General features: G+C 38.2%; 1 protein-coding gene across 10 annotated transcripts in view; it reads left to right on the top strand.

Moving 5' to 3' along the window:
* Positions 1–17,314, top strand: part of LOC128732794 (forkhead box protein O) — a 197,621-nt gene that overhangs the window by 27,751 nt on the left and 152,556 nt on the right. For all 10 annotated transcript variants that reach the window (XM_053826177.1, XM_053826175.1, XM_053826176.1 and 7 more), the window contains exon 3: positions 3,063–3,283. In XM_053826177.1, the coding sequence (XP_053682152.1) occupies positions 3,063–3,283 (221 nt within the window). The remainder of the gene's footprint in view (positions 1–3,062; positions 3,284–17,314) is intronic.

Below are 17,314 nucleotides of genomic sequence, written 5' to 3'. Positions count from 1 at the left end.
TTAGTCTCATAAAACTGGTGCTTACATACTCACATTATACATCTAGCTCCCCCCATCTACTAACAACAGTTCCTTTCCCGAAATACTTGTGATGAAGATGTAGAGGATTCCCTGGTCTTTAGTAGCCACAAGTATTGGACTAACATTCCTTCCCATCCCACCAGGCCCCGCATCCGGACGTGGCCGACGTCAGTATTGATCAGCATGCAGGGACCTGATAAGGTTGCACAATGAGAAATAGCGTGCTGTCCCAAGTATGCTTTTTCCAGTCATCATTTTGCAATTTTCATCGGTCCTGGTCAATAACGGAGTAGCAGCACACGGGAGGTATCCTATGCTTATGCTTATTTCAGTTGTCACATTTTGCATCTCTTCAGCCTAACGAGTACAAAATGTGCCATTTCTGTCAATAACTCTATGGTGGTTCGAGACTAAATCTGTCAATAACTCAGTCTGAGTTGAAGATTCTGGTACGCGGTCTTCTGCAAAATGATGTATTTTTATAATATTCATACATCTGTAGAACATTGTTGTATCTCAAAAGCTGTCATACTTAGAAAAATTGTGACTTCAGAAATATTTTTGCAATAACACTATCTACAACTTTTCCGAAGAAACTCAAAATAATCCGCACATAACTAATGGAAAATATCCATATGAAAATCCTTATGATAATTATGTGCCACATATGAACACAATCCGCCTAGAAGTGCACATGAAAATTAGCTGCATATGAATAGTATGTGCAAATTTTAAAGGTAAATTTTAAAAGCACATAAATGGTAACTGTTTGGCACATAAAATTCATTTACTGGGCACATGGAAAAAATCTATGTGTGAAACACATAGAAACTATACGAAAAGTTTTCTCAGTGTAGCTCTGTATCATAAAACAAAAAAGTTTGATTTTGCAGCGTCACCTGTGGTTGAGTTGCGAACTATCATTAGTTTGATCAACCGTTGCGTCTATTGATATACAAAAATTCTTCCACTGTACAATGGTGAAAAGGACAAGGAAGCGTTTTGACCAGTGGCATATTTGAAATTGAAATCGAAACATTTTTGAAAATTGTTGCGTCCGGTGATACAAGAAAGCAGTAATAAGTAAGAAGGATAAGTGACTCACAAGTAAAATAAAGCGAAGAGGTCTTAAATGAGAGCCTTGCGGGACGCTCGATTGGTCACTAATAGAGTTTGATTATTGTCCTCTGAATTTTACTGAATTTATCAGATTGCGGATAGTCAAATATAGTTTGATATAGAGTAGGGCGGGGCATAAGTGCGATGTTTGAAGTTGTCATCAATTTTCGTGAGATATAAAGAAGGACAACAACATAATATATTTTATAGTGATGCAGTAACTCAATGTCTTCACATTCAACTATAAATCATCTGCGGTAATAGTGTTTTGCAAAATAAATTCTTCTTTCTTTTGATCAAGTGCTGATTCGCACTTTTACCCCACTAGGGGGGCAAAAGTGCGAATACCGCGGGGCAAAAGTTCGAAGCTAGAATCCATGAAATTAGCCCAGCAGTTGCTGACAAAACCACATTATCTTCAATCTGCGTTATGTTTCTGTAAGGGATATTCTCAATTTGCACCTTTTCTATTTTGCGCTGGTGTATTGCAGCCTCCGTTAGATCGAAACTTTTCAAAACGTTTGTTTTTTGTTTCATCAGTGGAAACACATTGTTTTTCTTCGGCCAACATCTGTAGAGCACACAGTTTTCTGCAGATCTTTCATTTCTAGTATCTGTAATATAGTGCCTAAAGCTGTATATAATAAGCAATACATTTTTGCCTCGTCCATGAATCGTACTTTTGCCCCGTCCGTGAATCGAACTTTTACCCCGCTAGGCGCTTGACGGGGTTAGATTAAATTACGGAAAAGCGAAATATATTTTTTAAATTATTTTCACCGTATTTTCAAAACAGATATCTGAGTGATGTAAAACGCTGCTACAAATTTTCAACAAGTAATATTCTCCTGTTGATATCGTATTTGCCGTATAACAAAAAATTACATCAAAACCGCCCTAAAATAACATTTGCACATAACTCATTAACTATGCTTCGTAAGCAACCAAAGTTTACGTTAGATTCAAGCTGTCAAAGTAGTCACCCATCCATGCCAATGTAGAAAATTTACTCGGAATCTGCACCGATAAATCACTGAATCGCACTTTTACCCACATCGCACTTTTACCCCTCCTTACTCTATATGCGGGGTTTGAGCTAGATATCTGTCTTTTGCAATTCAAAATAAGTAGTAAAAAGAAGAAAACTGAGTATAGTTGAAAATTACTGAGCACAAAAAGTTAAAAAAAATTGTTTTTAACAATAAAAACTGTTATAGAAGGATTTCGAATTTGGCAACAAATGCGTGTCGCCTATGTTACCAAAATCGAAACCGTGCCAAAATCGAGACCCTTGTTTGATTTGAAAAAATTGATTGTAAATGCGCTAGAAATTGACTAAATGTTATTAATCAACCTTTTTATGTTTACAAAACCCGCCAATAGCTATCCGTGCGGTGAAGTAAGTTTTGGCGACCTGCGGTAAGACGTTGTTCTACGGCAATAAATATATTATTGTTCGAAACATTCTATAACCACGTACTTTTTTTTCATGAACACACTGAAGGTAATATTTTTTCGTCATCTAAAGTATGTGTGTGTAAGTATGTGTAAGTGACTGATATTTAAGCATATTTTTGCAAGTAAAATATTTTGTGTTGCCAAAAACGGATACTTTTGTTGCCAAAATCGAGGCATACCAAAATCGAACCATGCCGAATTCGAAAACCCACTGTGATCTAATACATAATTTTTCAGATATTCATCGAATATTAATTTTCATTCATTTTATCATTCTGCTGGGTGAATTGAGCCTTTTTAGATCTCTTTTTTTTCTTCTAACCTGACGAGTCACCTCCGTTCGCTGGTCGGCGGCATGGTCGCATATTTCGTCTGACATTCGCTTACGGCCAGTGAGCGATACGGTGACTCGACTTGCTCCCGCGTAACTGACGATGAATTTTCCGCTCCCTTTTTTTCCACAGGTACCAATGCAAATCAACCGCAATCAGTGTCGTCCACCACGAAGAAAAACTCTTCGCGCCGTAACGCTTGGGGTAACCTGTCGTACGCTGATTTAATTACACAAGCAATTAGTTCAGCAGGTGATAACCGACTAACGCTCAGCCAGATCTATGAATGGATGGTGCAGAATGTGCCATATTTTAAAGATAAGGGAGACTCCAACAGCAGTGCAGGATGGAAGGTTAGTATATCATTTGGGGTTTTTGGTTTTTATTTTCTGTGTTTGTGGGCAAGTTTGCGGTGCACTTCACTGCTTTATATGGGAAGCAAAAAAGAAAGCTGACCTGGTCAACCTGTGCCTTCAGCGGAGATCCAAAGGGAAGTGATCGGAAAGAAAAACGACGGTGGAGACAGTTTTTGCAGACCAAGGCCTCGCGTAAGTGAACTGTACATAAATTGTCCAGCTCGCTGGACACATGCTATGTAGACACGCCAGGCTGGTGGAACACAACCAGTTACTGGTAATGTAATCAATATATTTTGCGTGGAACCAGTTTCTTCGAAGGCAATTTGCTATAATCACACCTTGATGGTTCTTGGGCACTTGTGGTAATTGATCGCCATCTTCGGTGTATTTCGTGCTCATTCATTCCAGTGGTTTGACACCGTGATAAGAATTGAATAAGTGGAGGTAATTTTGAAAGATACATCAAAAATTGCATCCACTGTTACCTGTTACTGAGTACAATTATGAGTCAGTGTAATTCATTATATTTAAATCATCGTCTTTCGACGGTCATCAATTACATATTCGCTACGGAAATTTTTACATTGCGTTACATTGTATACTGGAAGCAACTGGTGAACTTGAGTACAATTCCTGAACACACGTAGTTTTAATAAACAGTAAAAATGGATGTTAACCTTTCTGCGGGCCGAAGAAGTTTTGTTTTTGTTTCAGAATAAATAGGAATTAACGCGGTACCTAGAAACCTGAGCTTTTAATAAAGCTTACGCAAGAAAATCGAACAATATACAGCAAAATGACTGCGTTTGACAAGAACTGATTATACATGGAATTACTGTTTACTAATTTCAGAATGACATAGTATACCAAGCTTCTGTGAGTTATCCTCGGTCAAAAATGTCCATTAATACTCCAAAGTTTCTTATTGATTCTATTGAACTGCTATCTTGAATGTGAGAATCATTTGAGTTTTATTGTGCATCGTTAACTATAACATAATTGATCGTAAAAACCGCAATAAGAGTGCATTAAAGCTATTATTGTTATCTGGGTATGGTCATTCCGATTTCTTAGTCGAAAAGTTCAAAATTTTGATCTAAAACGTTAGTTTTTATTAAATTAACAATTCATCTGATCAGTCGCTAGCATTTGTATGGCATAGATCAAAATGGATACGTCTAACAGCTTGGATGTCCGAGAATCATAGGTTGATAATTGCGATATCCGCGCTAGATTCGAGAGGCTTTCTTATCAAATTAATTGCGCAAATTTTGTCGCAGTTTAGGAGTGTTTAAACCTATTGTTTTCTGTACCACTCCGAAAAGGTAAACAACTTGCTTTCCAGAGGCCGACTTCAGATACAGAACAAGTAAACACTTGATGTACGTCAGCGTAAAACGGGGATTTCATAGAGCCTTTGCCACAGCTCTAGAAAGGGCGAATACCACTATCGGTGTGTCGTCTCCTTGCGTATATATATATTTCGTCCGTCCAATCATAGAGCGTACGAATCGTCATCGGTCAATTCGGACCCAGCAAAGCGCGCTGCGCCATGTTCTGTGCTCGCTATCACGAACCGCCGGCTGATAATGGGCGCACGTTCCACTTCGCGTGATGGGAAGCTGTTGATGAAATGTATTTTAAATACGTATTTTGCCGCGATGCAATTTACACTCAATTGTGTGCGCATTTTTTCTGCATTCAATTAAACGTGCGTACCTGCCAGCGAGCTTGCAAATAGGTCTCTAGTTTATCAGCGGATTACATGAATTCTTTTTTACTTACTTATCCCGCCACCGTATTATATTTTTATAATAATGTGATTATTGGAAAGTCAACTATTTTAATGCATTGATTTCGCGGGTTTACTGCGTAGCCACCAGGTGGCGGTGGAGCTGGATTCGATGCACGCGAGGCAACATTCGATTGCGATGCATATATTTCGTGCTCGAATGCTGTCTTCCACGATGGGCTGAGCAGCTATGAGTGTGTACTAGGCGACCGGCTATGTTAATACGGTCCGTGCGTACGTGTGTCATGATACGGCCCTCGGGGAGATCGGAAATATATGCAGCACATTTTCCATCTGTACGCTCCAGTTTGACTGGCCTGGCACTGTTCGAGGTGATCAAATTTATGAAAATATCAAATGGCATATTGTGCATACAAATTTACTTATTTGAATAAAATCCATCTCTCGGCCGGAGGTGCGAAAATCATTTTATTAAAATTTAAATTATGGCAATAGAATTTAAAATGGATTCTAGCTAGAATCTATGGTTGCGCGAACCCTAATGTATTGCTATTCGCACTACCAAGAGTAAGAATCAAACGGCTAGTTTGGAATCGAGTTCGGAAGAGCAAACGACAATTGTGGTGTGTGCCATCTGAGCTGCTGTCCTAATACAGCGCCATTTGTCGGCCGGTGATTGCGCGTGTCGCTGCTGGCTGGTGCCGCTGGAATTCTCATGTGCTCAAATCAATTCTTATCATCAGGGCTCGATGCACCGAGATAATGGCATAAAGCATCTTTTCAGCAAGGAATGATTCGATGTGTCACGATGAATGACGTTTTGAATAGACGCAAATCAAATCAGGCGCCACGAATTGCCACAAACATGATGCTTCCCCCCTCCCCGCTAAGGGGGCATAAAGCGCGATGCTTTAACGCGACCGAATAGGAAAAATGCCAACAGGAGAATATGACTTCGATGAACTGCTGGATTTTTTCCATACTAACTGCGAAAATTAGTGAAAAGATAAAGATCCCTCCTGCCCTGGAATTAATCTAAATGTAACGCTTGACTATTGAAACTATGTTAAGAAATGCAGGCAACTAGCTGACGCAAAGCAGTAAATGAAACGTTAAAAACTATTTTCGGATAAGAGAATCACTGATTTTCCTCGCTTTGAGAACGGCTGCATTACGTTACATGCACAAATACCCCTTCAGCCCTGTTTCCGTGTAAGACAACAATTCCGAACAACTTCTTGCAGTACCTATATGGATACAATCCGTCAAAAGGAAATGACCTATATGGATACAATCCGTCAAAAGGAAATGACTATCGCTCACTTTTCTATGACGTTTCACTTTCAGGACATCGATTTGGACCAGATTCAATGTTTAAAGATAAACTCCGTTGAAGAAAAGGAGTGATCGTATGCCTTGACAAAATTGTTTACTTTCAGGGCATCAAATTAGACTAAGTTAAATGTTAAATGATAACATAGATTGAGAAAGAGGGGTGGTTTTTCCCTCTGGTGTACTTCCCAAGCACAGATATCAAATTGGTATAGGTTTAAACGTCGCAAATAATTTTCGATCTGTTGGGACGGGAAGTTTCTGTTAACTTTTTGCAAAAAATCACGTTCAAACTTTGATGACGTCCTTTCCAACCAATCAGGATGCTAGGATTTTCAGTTGGACAATGCTTCATAACTTTAATTTTTTTAATAGTGTGTACTCACGAATTAATAGCATTCTTCATTTCGGCCAACGCGTAGAAGATATTCCGATCGATTGTTGGAACAATATTGAAAATCGATCGGGACCCTAAGGGACATACTTTCGTGACAGCGGCGGGATCCCAACCACCCCACCCCCCTCAACCCCATTTCTGACTGATGTCCCAAAACCCTTCCTCTAAAATCAGACAAAATGCAATACTTTTGCAATAATGTTGAGTAACACGTGAAAGTTTGCTTCCTCAGCCTGGTCATTGTCTAGCTAGTTATGGATTGTCGAAATCAAAATACTAGCCCGATTTGTCTTCAGTAGGTACGAAACCAGCGTGGCTTCTTTTTCAAAACCAAATAAGTAGCTTTTTGGTTCTCTATACCTGCTTGGTAAAAACTCTGGTGTTATCCCTCTTCAGTTTTCGACGTAGAACAACATTGATTTAAACTATGTATCACATAGAAGACATTTTCTTTTTCGATCTTCCAAGGTCAGATTATACGCCGCTTGAATTACATGATTATCTTTTCTTCTTGCTATATGGCTTGAATACAAAATGCGATATACTTTTATTTTTTTTCATATGGTACGTCATTTTAGTAATTTTGATTTTGTTGAAAACATTGTTGTATATTCACAAGCTCTATACTATTCTTGTACAATTTTCCTCTCATATCTTCTCAAAGCTCTACGATTAGCTGCTGTCAACGTAGTGGCATATTCCAAAAACTATTGAAAGTATTACTATGGTAATATATATTCGTCAAGTTATTTCCCATGGTGGTTTATTTTTCATCAGAAATGATAATATTATCTTGATTTGAGACCTGGAAACATATAAAATACTTAAATTAGATTATAGTTTTTTCATAAACCTAATGCATCTCGCAGTTATTTCATCACTGCTCACCTTGTAGATCTTGATTTTACACTTTCTGTACGACTCAGGGTTGCAGTCAAATACACCTTTAAGTAACACCTCTAAGAAGCAACTGGAAACGTTCCAATGTTATAAACAGATTCAATTACTTTCCTCGTGAAACTGGGATCTCGTACAATTTGCTCGGATTTTCCCGGGTGAACATTCAAACCCACTTTTTGAAGTAATGTCTCTAACTCCACTATCAATCTATTTAACAGCTCTAAATCATGACGTATTATTAAAACATCATCTGCGTATGCAAGAATAAGCGGAAGTCTTATTCCATGCTCCATGCTCGAAGATATTTCAGGAAATTTCGCCCTCAAGCGACAGAGGACCCTATGTAGTACTAACGTAAATCCTCTTTTTTTCAATTCTGGGTGTTTCTTGACCCATCCATCTCAGTTTTGTTGTTTTATTGAATCCTAACTCGACTGTGCTATTTACAAGATATTTTGGGAATTTATCTATCTTAAACCTTCAACTCATCACGTCTTACTTACTGTATCAAGCGCCTTTCTTATATCCAAAGAAAAAAACCTTTGTTATATAATATAACAAAGGTAAAGAATATAGTTCAATTCCCTTATGCCAATATTATTCCATAACATGGATTGAGGTAAAAATGTGATTTTCTACCAATCTACATACAGTGGACTCTCGAGAACGTTAATTCTCTGAAAAGTTAATTGTTCAGAAAAGTTAAGCGAATATTAGCTCTCACGCGACACTCTAAAAAGTTAATTTTTGCTTTAACTTTTCTGAGAGTTTGAATCTACTGGTTGTCACGTACGTGTGACGTGTGTTTACCTTCTATCATTATTTCTAATTTTTCGATTTGTCGCCTTTCCACAGTTTCATACAGAATCGCATCATAACTGGGATTAAATTAAACTTTTGTTCCGGACAGACCCGCCCAGTTAGCTTCGAGGTACGATGTTGGTCTAATAAGCCAGTCGTCGTATGGTCGAATCTCGGCTAGGTGCTGCTGCTAGATAGAGTCAGTAGGATTGTTGCACTAGTAGTAGTAGTAGTAGTAGTAGTAGTAGTAGTAGTAGTAGTAGTAGTAGTAGTAGTAGTAGTAGTAGTAGTAGTAGTAGTAGTAGTAGTAGTAGTAGTAGTAGTAGTAGTAGTAGTAGTAGTAGTAGTAGTAGTAGTAGTAGTAGTAGTAGTAGTAGTAGTAGTAGTAGTAGTAGTAGTAGTAGTAGTAGTAGTAGTAGTAGTAGTAGTAGTAGTAGTAGTAGTAGTAGTAGTAGTAGTAGTAGTAGTAGTAGTAGTAGTAGTAGTAGTAGTAGTAGTAGTAGTAGTAGTAGTAGTAGTAGTAGTAGTAGTAGTAGTAGTAGTAGTAGTAGTAGTAGTAGTAGTAGTAGTAGTAGTAGTAGTAGTAGTAGTAGTAGTAGTAGTAGTAGTAGTAGTAGTAGTAGTAGTAGTAGTAGTAGTAGTAGTAGTAGTAGTAGTAGTAGTAGTAGTAGTAGTAGTAGTAGTAGTAGTAGTAGTAGTAGTAGTAGTAGTAGTAGTAGTAGTAGTAGTAGTAGTAGTAGTAGTAGTAGTAGTAGTAGTAGTAGTAGTAGTAGTAGTAGTAGTAGTAGTAGTAGTAGTAGTAGTAGTAGTAGTAGTAGTAGTAGTAGTAGTAGTAGTAGTAGTAGTAGTAGTAGTAGTAGTAGTAGTAGTAGTAGTAGTAGTAGTAGTAGTAGTAGTAGTAGTAGTAGTAGTAGTAGTAGTAGTAGTAGTAGTAGTAGTAGTAGTAGTAGTAGTAGTAGTAGTAGTAGTAGTAGTAGTAGTAGTAGTAGTAGTAGTAGTAGTAGTAGTAGTAGTAGTAGTAGTAGTAGTAGTAGTAGTAGTAGTAGTAGTAGTAGTAGTAGTAGTAGTAGTAGTAGTAGTAGTAGTAGTAGTAGTAGTAGTAGTAGTAGTAGTAGTAGTAGTAGTAGTAGTAGTAGTAGTAGTAGTAGTAGTAGTAGTAGTAGTAGTAGTAGTAGTAGTAGTAGTAGTAGTAGTAGTAGTAGTAGTAGTAGTAGTAGTAGTAGTAGTAGTAGTAGTAGTAGTAGTAGTAGTAGTAGTAGTAGTAGTAGTAGTAGTAGTAGTAGTAGTAGTAGTAGTAGTAGTAGTAGTAGTAGTAGTAGTAGTAGTAGTAGTAGTAGTAGTAGTAGTAGTAGTAGTAGTAGTAGTAGTAGTAGTAGTAGTAGTAGTAGTAGTAGTAGTAGTAGTAGTAGTAGTAGTAGTAGTAGTAGTAGTAGTAGTAGTAGTAGTAGTAGTAGTAGTAGTAGTAGTAGTAGTAGTAGTAGTAGTAGTAGTAGTAGTAGTAGTAGTAGTAGTAGTAGTAGTAGTAGTAGTAGTAGTAGTAGTAGTAGTAGTAGTAGTAGTAGTAGTAGTAGTAGTAGTAGTAGTAGGGGAAAGCCACCATCATTTCAAGGACTTGCCAATGTATGTAGGTAGAATTACAGTAGATCCAAATTTGATTATCAAATGAATTTCACATTGATGCTGTTACAGAAGGGCCAAAGGGATTGGGCGGACCCACAAGCAGAGGCACTTGTGCGCATTCCGGAGTTATGAGAGTCGCCTTCCAGCATTAGGATCCTTCCATGTAATAATCAATTTCGCTATACCAACTTTAACCCACGTGATGATTTGTTTGTTTTGAGTTGAGAAGTGCCATATTTGCTTCAGACCTTAAGGATTCAGGTTGGCAATCCACTCCATCATCCAGCCTTCCACATTTGTGATATCAATAATAATACTATTAATAATATGATATTAAGAGGAAATGTGGTATATATGGGTATATAATGAAGTGTGGTATATAATAGAACAATCTCATCAGCAGTCCTTCGTATGAAATAGAATAGCGTTCTTTGAAGTTCCATAAGTGCTTCTAATACTTAATTTAATTTTTTCATTCTGGTATCCATGTGAGGTATTAAAACTCATTTTGGCCAAAGTTTTTACTATATAGCAAGAGATGCTTCATAAGCTAAAACGAAAAAAAAAAAATAAATAAATAAAATAACTAAATTAAGCTTACCTATTAGCAAGGCCGTGTGGCTCCGCTGTCTGCCCGAAACCCCGGGTTTGAGATCAGGCAGCCGGAAACCACCCAGCATCGCACCTCCTAGCTTGGCTACTCAAAAGAGCATTACCAGGTATGGCCACGTGGAGGCGCTAGGTAGGGGCTTGGGATGGCTACAGCTATTCGCTATGACGGCACCACACGACCTCTTTTACACTTGCAGAACTGCCCGTAGCTGAATGCGTGAAAATTATTTTCGACATGTTTCTATCTTTTGCACTCATTAACAAATCGCTATTCTGCTTCACGCAAACTCGAAACTAATGCAGGTGTCTCCACTGCGGCGCCGTCATAGCGAATATTGGACGCTCCTCAGTTGCCTTCCCCATTTCATACCCAGTCAGTAGGATTGTAGCACTAGCCCCGTAACTGTCCTGTACTATAACAGCCGGCTGCGAAGTCTGTCGATAAAGAAGGGTAATGTCTAAAGACGGTTATGCCCAAGGCATTTTTGTACTGGACAGTTGCAACAATAGTTTAATTCGGGCACATAGTTACTTCAGGATTTTTGATAACATACTGGAAAAGTGCAAACTCAGATTGAATTTTAAATGCAAAAGAAGGAACAGCACGAAACAATAAATAAGCGCGAACATTATCAAAACGTAGTCGTAGACTAAGAAAAAAACAAGGTAAACTAGTATAACCGACTATTTTGAACTTACTGAAAGAAACTAAGTTTCAGATCTTGCTACATATTTCTTTCCTTTACAACTTCCAGATACATAAAAATGTGTACCCTACTTTCGAGAATGCATTTTTCGCTTTTGTATTTATCATTTTCAATGACTTTTAGGACTGCTCAGAAAAGTTAATCGACCCATTCCCCAGTCGATTAACTTTTCGGAGAGTCCACTGTATTTGCTAAGAACGCCGCTTGGTAGGATGGCAAACTTATCCAATAATTGCAGCAAAAATATCGCCATAATTTCGTAAATTACAGTACATAGGTAAGTGATTTTCCTATAATCATCTTTAGGACATTTTTTTGGAATTGGGATGTGTATTGCATCCAGAAGGTTCAGGGCCACAATGACAGATTTTAGAAAAAACTTCCCTTCCAACGTCTCAGAGATTTTCGTTTAAAACCTAAAATACCTATCCCAAGTAACAACTTGGGTTTTATCATACTCTTATGATGGTATTTAAGACCAAAACTGGTCTTGAAGACCACCATAAGAGTACAATAAAACTCACATGGTTGCTTGGGATGTGATGTCCTGAAGGTAAACAAACGTGCAGAACTCCTCTCTGCAGCTCACCGACAAAGGCAATGAAACAGAGCTAACGAAGAATCCATTAGAAATATCACTGCGATTACTTTTGGGATCGCTTAAGTCGGCGGGTAAGTCGATACGATGTGCTTACGATCATGGTCATGGCTATCAGGACCGCTGCGTGACCAATAATGAGGACTTGTTTCGACTTTCCCATCGCAGCAGTACCGTAAAAGAGATTGCAGGAATAAATGTTCCTAGTTAAGTTAAATTCGCTTTATTGTTTTAATTTAGTTGAACCGAAAACTCGAAAACTCTGTCAGTCAGTAACTTTTATCGCTCTGAAACGAAGGACCTGCCTTGGAAAATTAGGTAACCCGAAAAATATACAGCTGTTTTTGCTGCTGGTTAAGTTTTAACAACCGCAGCTTACAAACAGAAGAAGCAAACATTGATATTTTCAATCAAGTTGGATTTGTTTTGGTTTGACGATCACTCTAATCAAGGAAAATTGAATCGTCGCAAAATATAGAAATGTTGATCAAATACATAGAAATCCTAATTATTTCAGGAATGGTAAGACAATCAGGTATTGCATGCTTCTGAAAAAAAAAGAATATCTGACACCGTACTTAATGCAATCCATTTACCCTTCACTAACCAATCGATTCCACCCGGCAGCTCAGTAGTGCAACGAGCGCGTGTCCACCGTAAGTACCGGGCTCTCATGGTTTAATTTACATTTTGCGGCGTAAAACCATACCCGTGACAGACTCCAGCAAACGAGTTCTATAATCACCCGTTTGCTTATTGTCTGCCGGAACGTTTAAAACAGATTAAATCGAATTCCGTTCCGAGACGGTTCAAGAACTGGTTCTGTCAACTTTCATATTGGGCTGGTGTTTTTTTTTGCCAAAAAACTTTCAAATTTTGAAGGTGATTAAATCGACCGAAGGCTGTCTGGAGCCACCGTAGACTAAGGTTATAAAATGATAATATGAATAAATTAGCTAACCTCGAAGTGAGACATATCTGGTTCATTCCAAGCATTGCATGCTTGATTGGAGATGCTTGCTGACTTTTCAATTCGTTGCTGAGCAATGAATCGCGTAATTCCCATAAACATCTCGGAATGAAATCGTCTTAGACGGTATATTTCCACTCGTGCTGAATTTTTCATATCACTTGGAAAATTATTTTTGCTTCAAACAGCCATAAATGGGAAAATCCTCCTACAAGATCCTTATGAGAGCAAGAAAGCTATCCTGACAGGCAACAGGTGAAAAAGTTGGAAATCATACACCACCAGCCGAGTTTCATGTTTCCCCGCCGCCGATTTATTATTACGTCATCCGACAGAAGTACAGCAAAACGTTCCCAAGAATCATCATCAATTAGGATGTTAGTACAACTTTTCCGCGTTACGTTGCGTTTTTTTTGCTTTCACATTTCCTTTTCAGATACTTCAGTCTGTTAACGGCACCTTAAGTGAAAATCTTTTGAAGTGCACTTGAAAGTTGCTCTACGCTCTACGTTTTACGCCTGCAGTTGATACAGGATTTGTTACGGCGCTGTTTCTGGTTCGTACGGTCTTCGACAGATGGGAAGCGAAGTTCCTGTGGTTACTCTGCAAGGCTGAACATGAAATTAAGACGAGTACGAGAGAGTCCGGGAGGTTGTTATTTTACCGGATCATGTTTCGTTTGTAAGTTTCAATGACTGTTTAAGGTAGTTGTTTGATTATTTTGTTGGCTCAGTTTTTTTATTATTTTGGACCGAATCCTAATGCACTAATAAGTATTACGTTAAATTGCCTTTGTTCTAATTTGTTTCAATTTTATACATCGACATCGATATATTTCTCAACACAAAAGTAGTACAATACAAGTAGCAGAGGTACTGCTAAAAGCGTAATGCTGAATGCGAATACTAGTTCTTACGTTAGCACGACTACGTAATTGAAGCGAATACTTTTATTTAAAACAAATTTGAGAAATGCTAAATTCGATATTTTATTATTTGAAGCAAATCAATATTGACGTATCTCACAGACCAACTGATAAAGTGAAAGATATTTATTTACAAAACTGAAAGATAAAATCACAATGGACAAAAACACAAATATCTAGCTTAGCTTAGCTTAGACTGATTGCACATATCAATGGTTGCACTCAATGATTGACCCGAATCAGTGAAATTGCACAATGAATCAAATGAATGGGGTTGGGAGTGACCGATCATTCTCACTGTGAAAAATTCAGTGACTAGATATTTAAAGAATCAATAACTGTACCGGCCACGTCCTTGCAATCAGGTGGGATTGTGGAAGGAATGAACGAGCCGAATAATTACGATTCGAAAACGCTGATACTATATTTAACTTCTATTACTTGATACTATTGACTGTGCGATATACTTGTTTTATCAAAGCTTTAACATAACTATGTTAACAATTATCTTATTATATTATCCATACTAAGTTATGAATAAATATGTTATGTTCATCTTCATTTCGAATTTAGGTCACCAGTTTTTATAGATATAATAAATTTTAACAAATAAACATTTCTGGTTTTTGGCACAATCTCCCCCCCGTGGCACAATCTCACCCTGGATGGCGGTATACGATAAAATCTAAAATAGTTGGTGGTACAGGTTTAACGCAACACTTTTACGAAACAGGACATAAATTCAATTTTGACGAGGCTAAAATAGTAGAAAAGATTTCAAAACATAACACCAGGCTGATTGCTGAAACCTTTTATGTATAGATTAGAGGTGAGGATAACATCGTAAAGAAACAAATTGACTCTGTAACTTTCAAAACCGCCTACAACCCTGTGATACAAAAACTTGGGAGAGAGCAATACAGAAAATAGTTTATGTATTATGTGTTTGTAACGAGATATAGTCCCAAGTAATAATTTGAGTTTTATTATACTCTTACGATGGTATTTCAAACCTAGATTGGTCTTGCAGACCACAATAAGAGTACAATAAAACTCATATTGTTGCTTGGGGTGTGTAATGTAAAGAAGCAAAATCTTAATTTGTAATATGTGTAGTTTGTTAAATATAATGTTTTAATGTCCGCAGATGATAAGTGAAAGCCAGTAAGTTGCTCGAAACGTACGGACAGACTGGCACTTGAATTTAAATTTATTTTCACCGAAAACCGCCGATCACAAGAAGCTAACAATTTGAATTGCGGCGATCAACTCAATGGAGCATTACCATAGAATCTCAAATAAGATAGAGATTATACATGATTCTTTCTAAACTCTTAGAGAATAGGGATGAATGGGGCACAATTTCCCGTCATTTCTCGTGATTTTTTACATAAGAAAAGTCACTTTTTACTTCTTGAAAACAGCGGCAACAAAAAGTTCCGTTTTTTTCGGTCGATTCTGCCGACTGTGCACTGGCTGTACATCGAAGACAGCTGACCTGGAAAAGGCTTGAAACGTATTAAATCTTTTCATGTGTCGGCCGAAACTTCCGATTCGCGATGCGGCGGATGCGATGCGGTCATCTCCAAGACTCGAAGACACTGAACCGAAACGACAAACAAAACACAGTGACCAAAATCAGAAGCTGGAAGCGCCAGGAAGCTGTATCAAGAGCGGCTAACGAAACCGAAGTGCGCCGTGTTGGATTGTTTGAGCCTTTCATGAAAGGCAGACACAAATCAGTTCCCGGAGCAGGTGTTCCTGAAGTAAGGAGAAAGAAAGTAGATGAATTTGCGTACTTGGTTTGGAAGGCCTTCTGTGGGTGTGGCAAGATGAGCTGTGAATATCTTCGTCGACCGGCTAAAAACGAACCGGGTTGTCGACTTCTAAGAAGGTTGTGATTTTAAATCGCGACGATAAACAAACAAGACGGCACGACCCCGAAGATTTACCCACACGACGATGCTGACAAAATTTGATTGTGTGGTGATGGACGACGAAAACTATGTCAAGGTAGATAGACTTGAAACCATTGTTTGGGTAAGAGTTTTATGCGAAAAGTGGCAGACATTTTCAAGCATTCGAAAATGTCAAAATTTGCAAAAAAAATATCTCGGTCGATTGGTTATCTATACCTGTGGCTTGAAAAGTAACACTTTCACTGTAACCGGGACCGTCAACCAGGCAACTTACGTGCACGAATATCTGGGAAAAGTTCTGCTGCCTTTTCTGACGCAACATTATCGTTCCGTGTCGTTTTGGCATCCTGTCTTTGTGGGACAAGGCCGTGGGGTGGTATACCACTGATAACGTGATAGTAGTGCTCAGGGGAAACCTTAAGACTGTAAAACTGTTAGAAGCGAGGGGGAGTTTAAGGCAAACTAGTGTTCTGCGGCGAACAAAGTGGGCGTGGCGGCTGTACCGAATATAATGGCAGTTTAGTTAAATGAATGGCCTGGCAATTCGAATTCTCTCAACCGGGAGCTCCGCTCAATATTTTCTCTGCGTTTAATACTAATCACACCTCAAAAACCGAAACAATTTTTTTTTATAATAGAAAATTTAATCAATTTACGCATATTCTTATTTTACCATAAAACCCTTCAACTTTCCATCAAAAAACTTTAAAATTTGCTGAAATATTTCTGATAGTGGCTGCAAGCAGCCTTTACCTAAAATGTTAAGCCATGTAAAATTCGTTCCGATTATATTCACCACCTTAATTGAAATTTATGGACCAACAACTAGTTTGCAAATATATTCGGTGCCTTATCAAGTGGCGGTTTTTTCATAAAGCCGACCAAGCCCGAAAAGTCTTGCGGGCCGAGCTTTTATATGGAGGTTGTGTTTGCTGTGCAAACAGAACTCCTTTCCAATTTCTGTGAGTGGTTCCTTGAAAGCGATTAAATAAAGAAACATAATACAGATTCCCTCGCATAGAAAGGCGTGCGAGGTTTTCGCTTTCTTCTTTTAAACGAAAAAAATATTAATTCACAAATAAGGTGAAGGTATCGAATAACCTTGACTAGAGCCAAGCCTCCGATAATAATCCTTTTTCAACTGATACTCATGACGCAATCGAGTGATTTGGGCATTCAAGCTTGCTATTAAATGATGGCAAATTTGTATAAATTGGTTCCATGTGCGGAAAGGAAAAAGAAATCATTGTCCTTTGCTCGTAGTGCGTCTCCACAATAAAACTCTTGATGGAAAGATACCCTGCGGGATATGTGTGAGTTACGATTTGTATGTGATTTGATAACAGCATGACTTCTCCTCACTTCATGCCCTTCTATAGCATCGTCTGTATATCTTCCAGCATGCATGCTGTGAAATGTCAGAATCCGGCCGAAATAGATCGGCGGAATGGCACGTGTGCTGCCGCGTGTATAAATACAGCTACCCTCGGT

The sequence above is a fragment of the Sabethes cyaneus genome, chromosome 1, assembly GCF_943734655.1.
Source record: "Sabethes cyaneus chromosome 1, idSabCyanKW18_F2, whole genome shotgun sequence".
NCBI classification, from domain to species: Eukaryota; Metazoa; Arthropoda; class Insecta; order Diptera; family Culicidae; genus Sabethes; species Sabethes cyaneus.
Note: the sequence above shows the minus strand (reverse complement) of the source record. Positions and strands in the feature narration are given on the sequence as shown.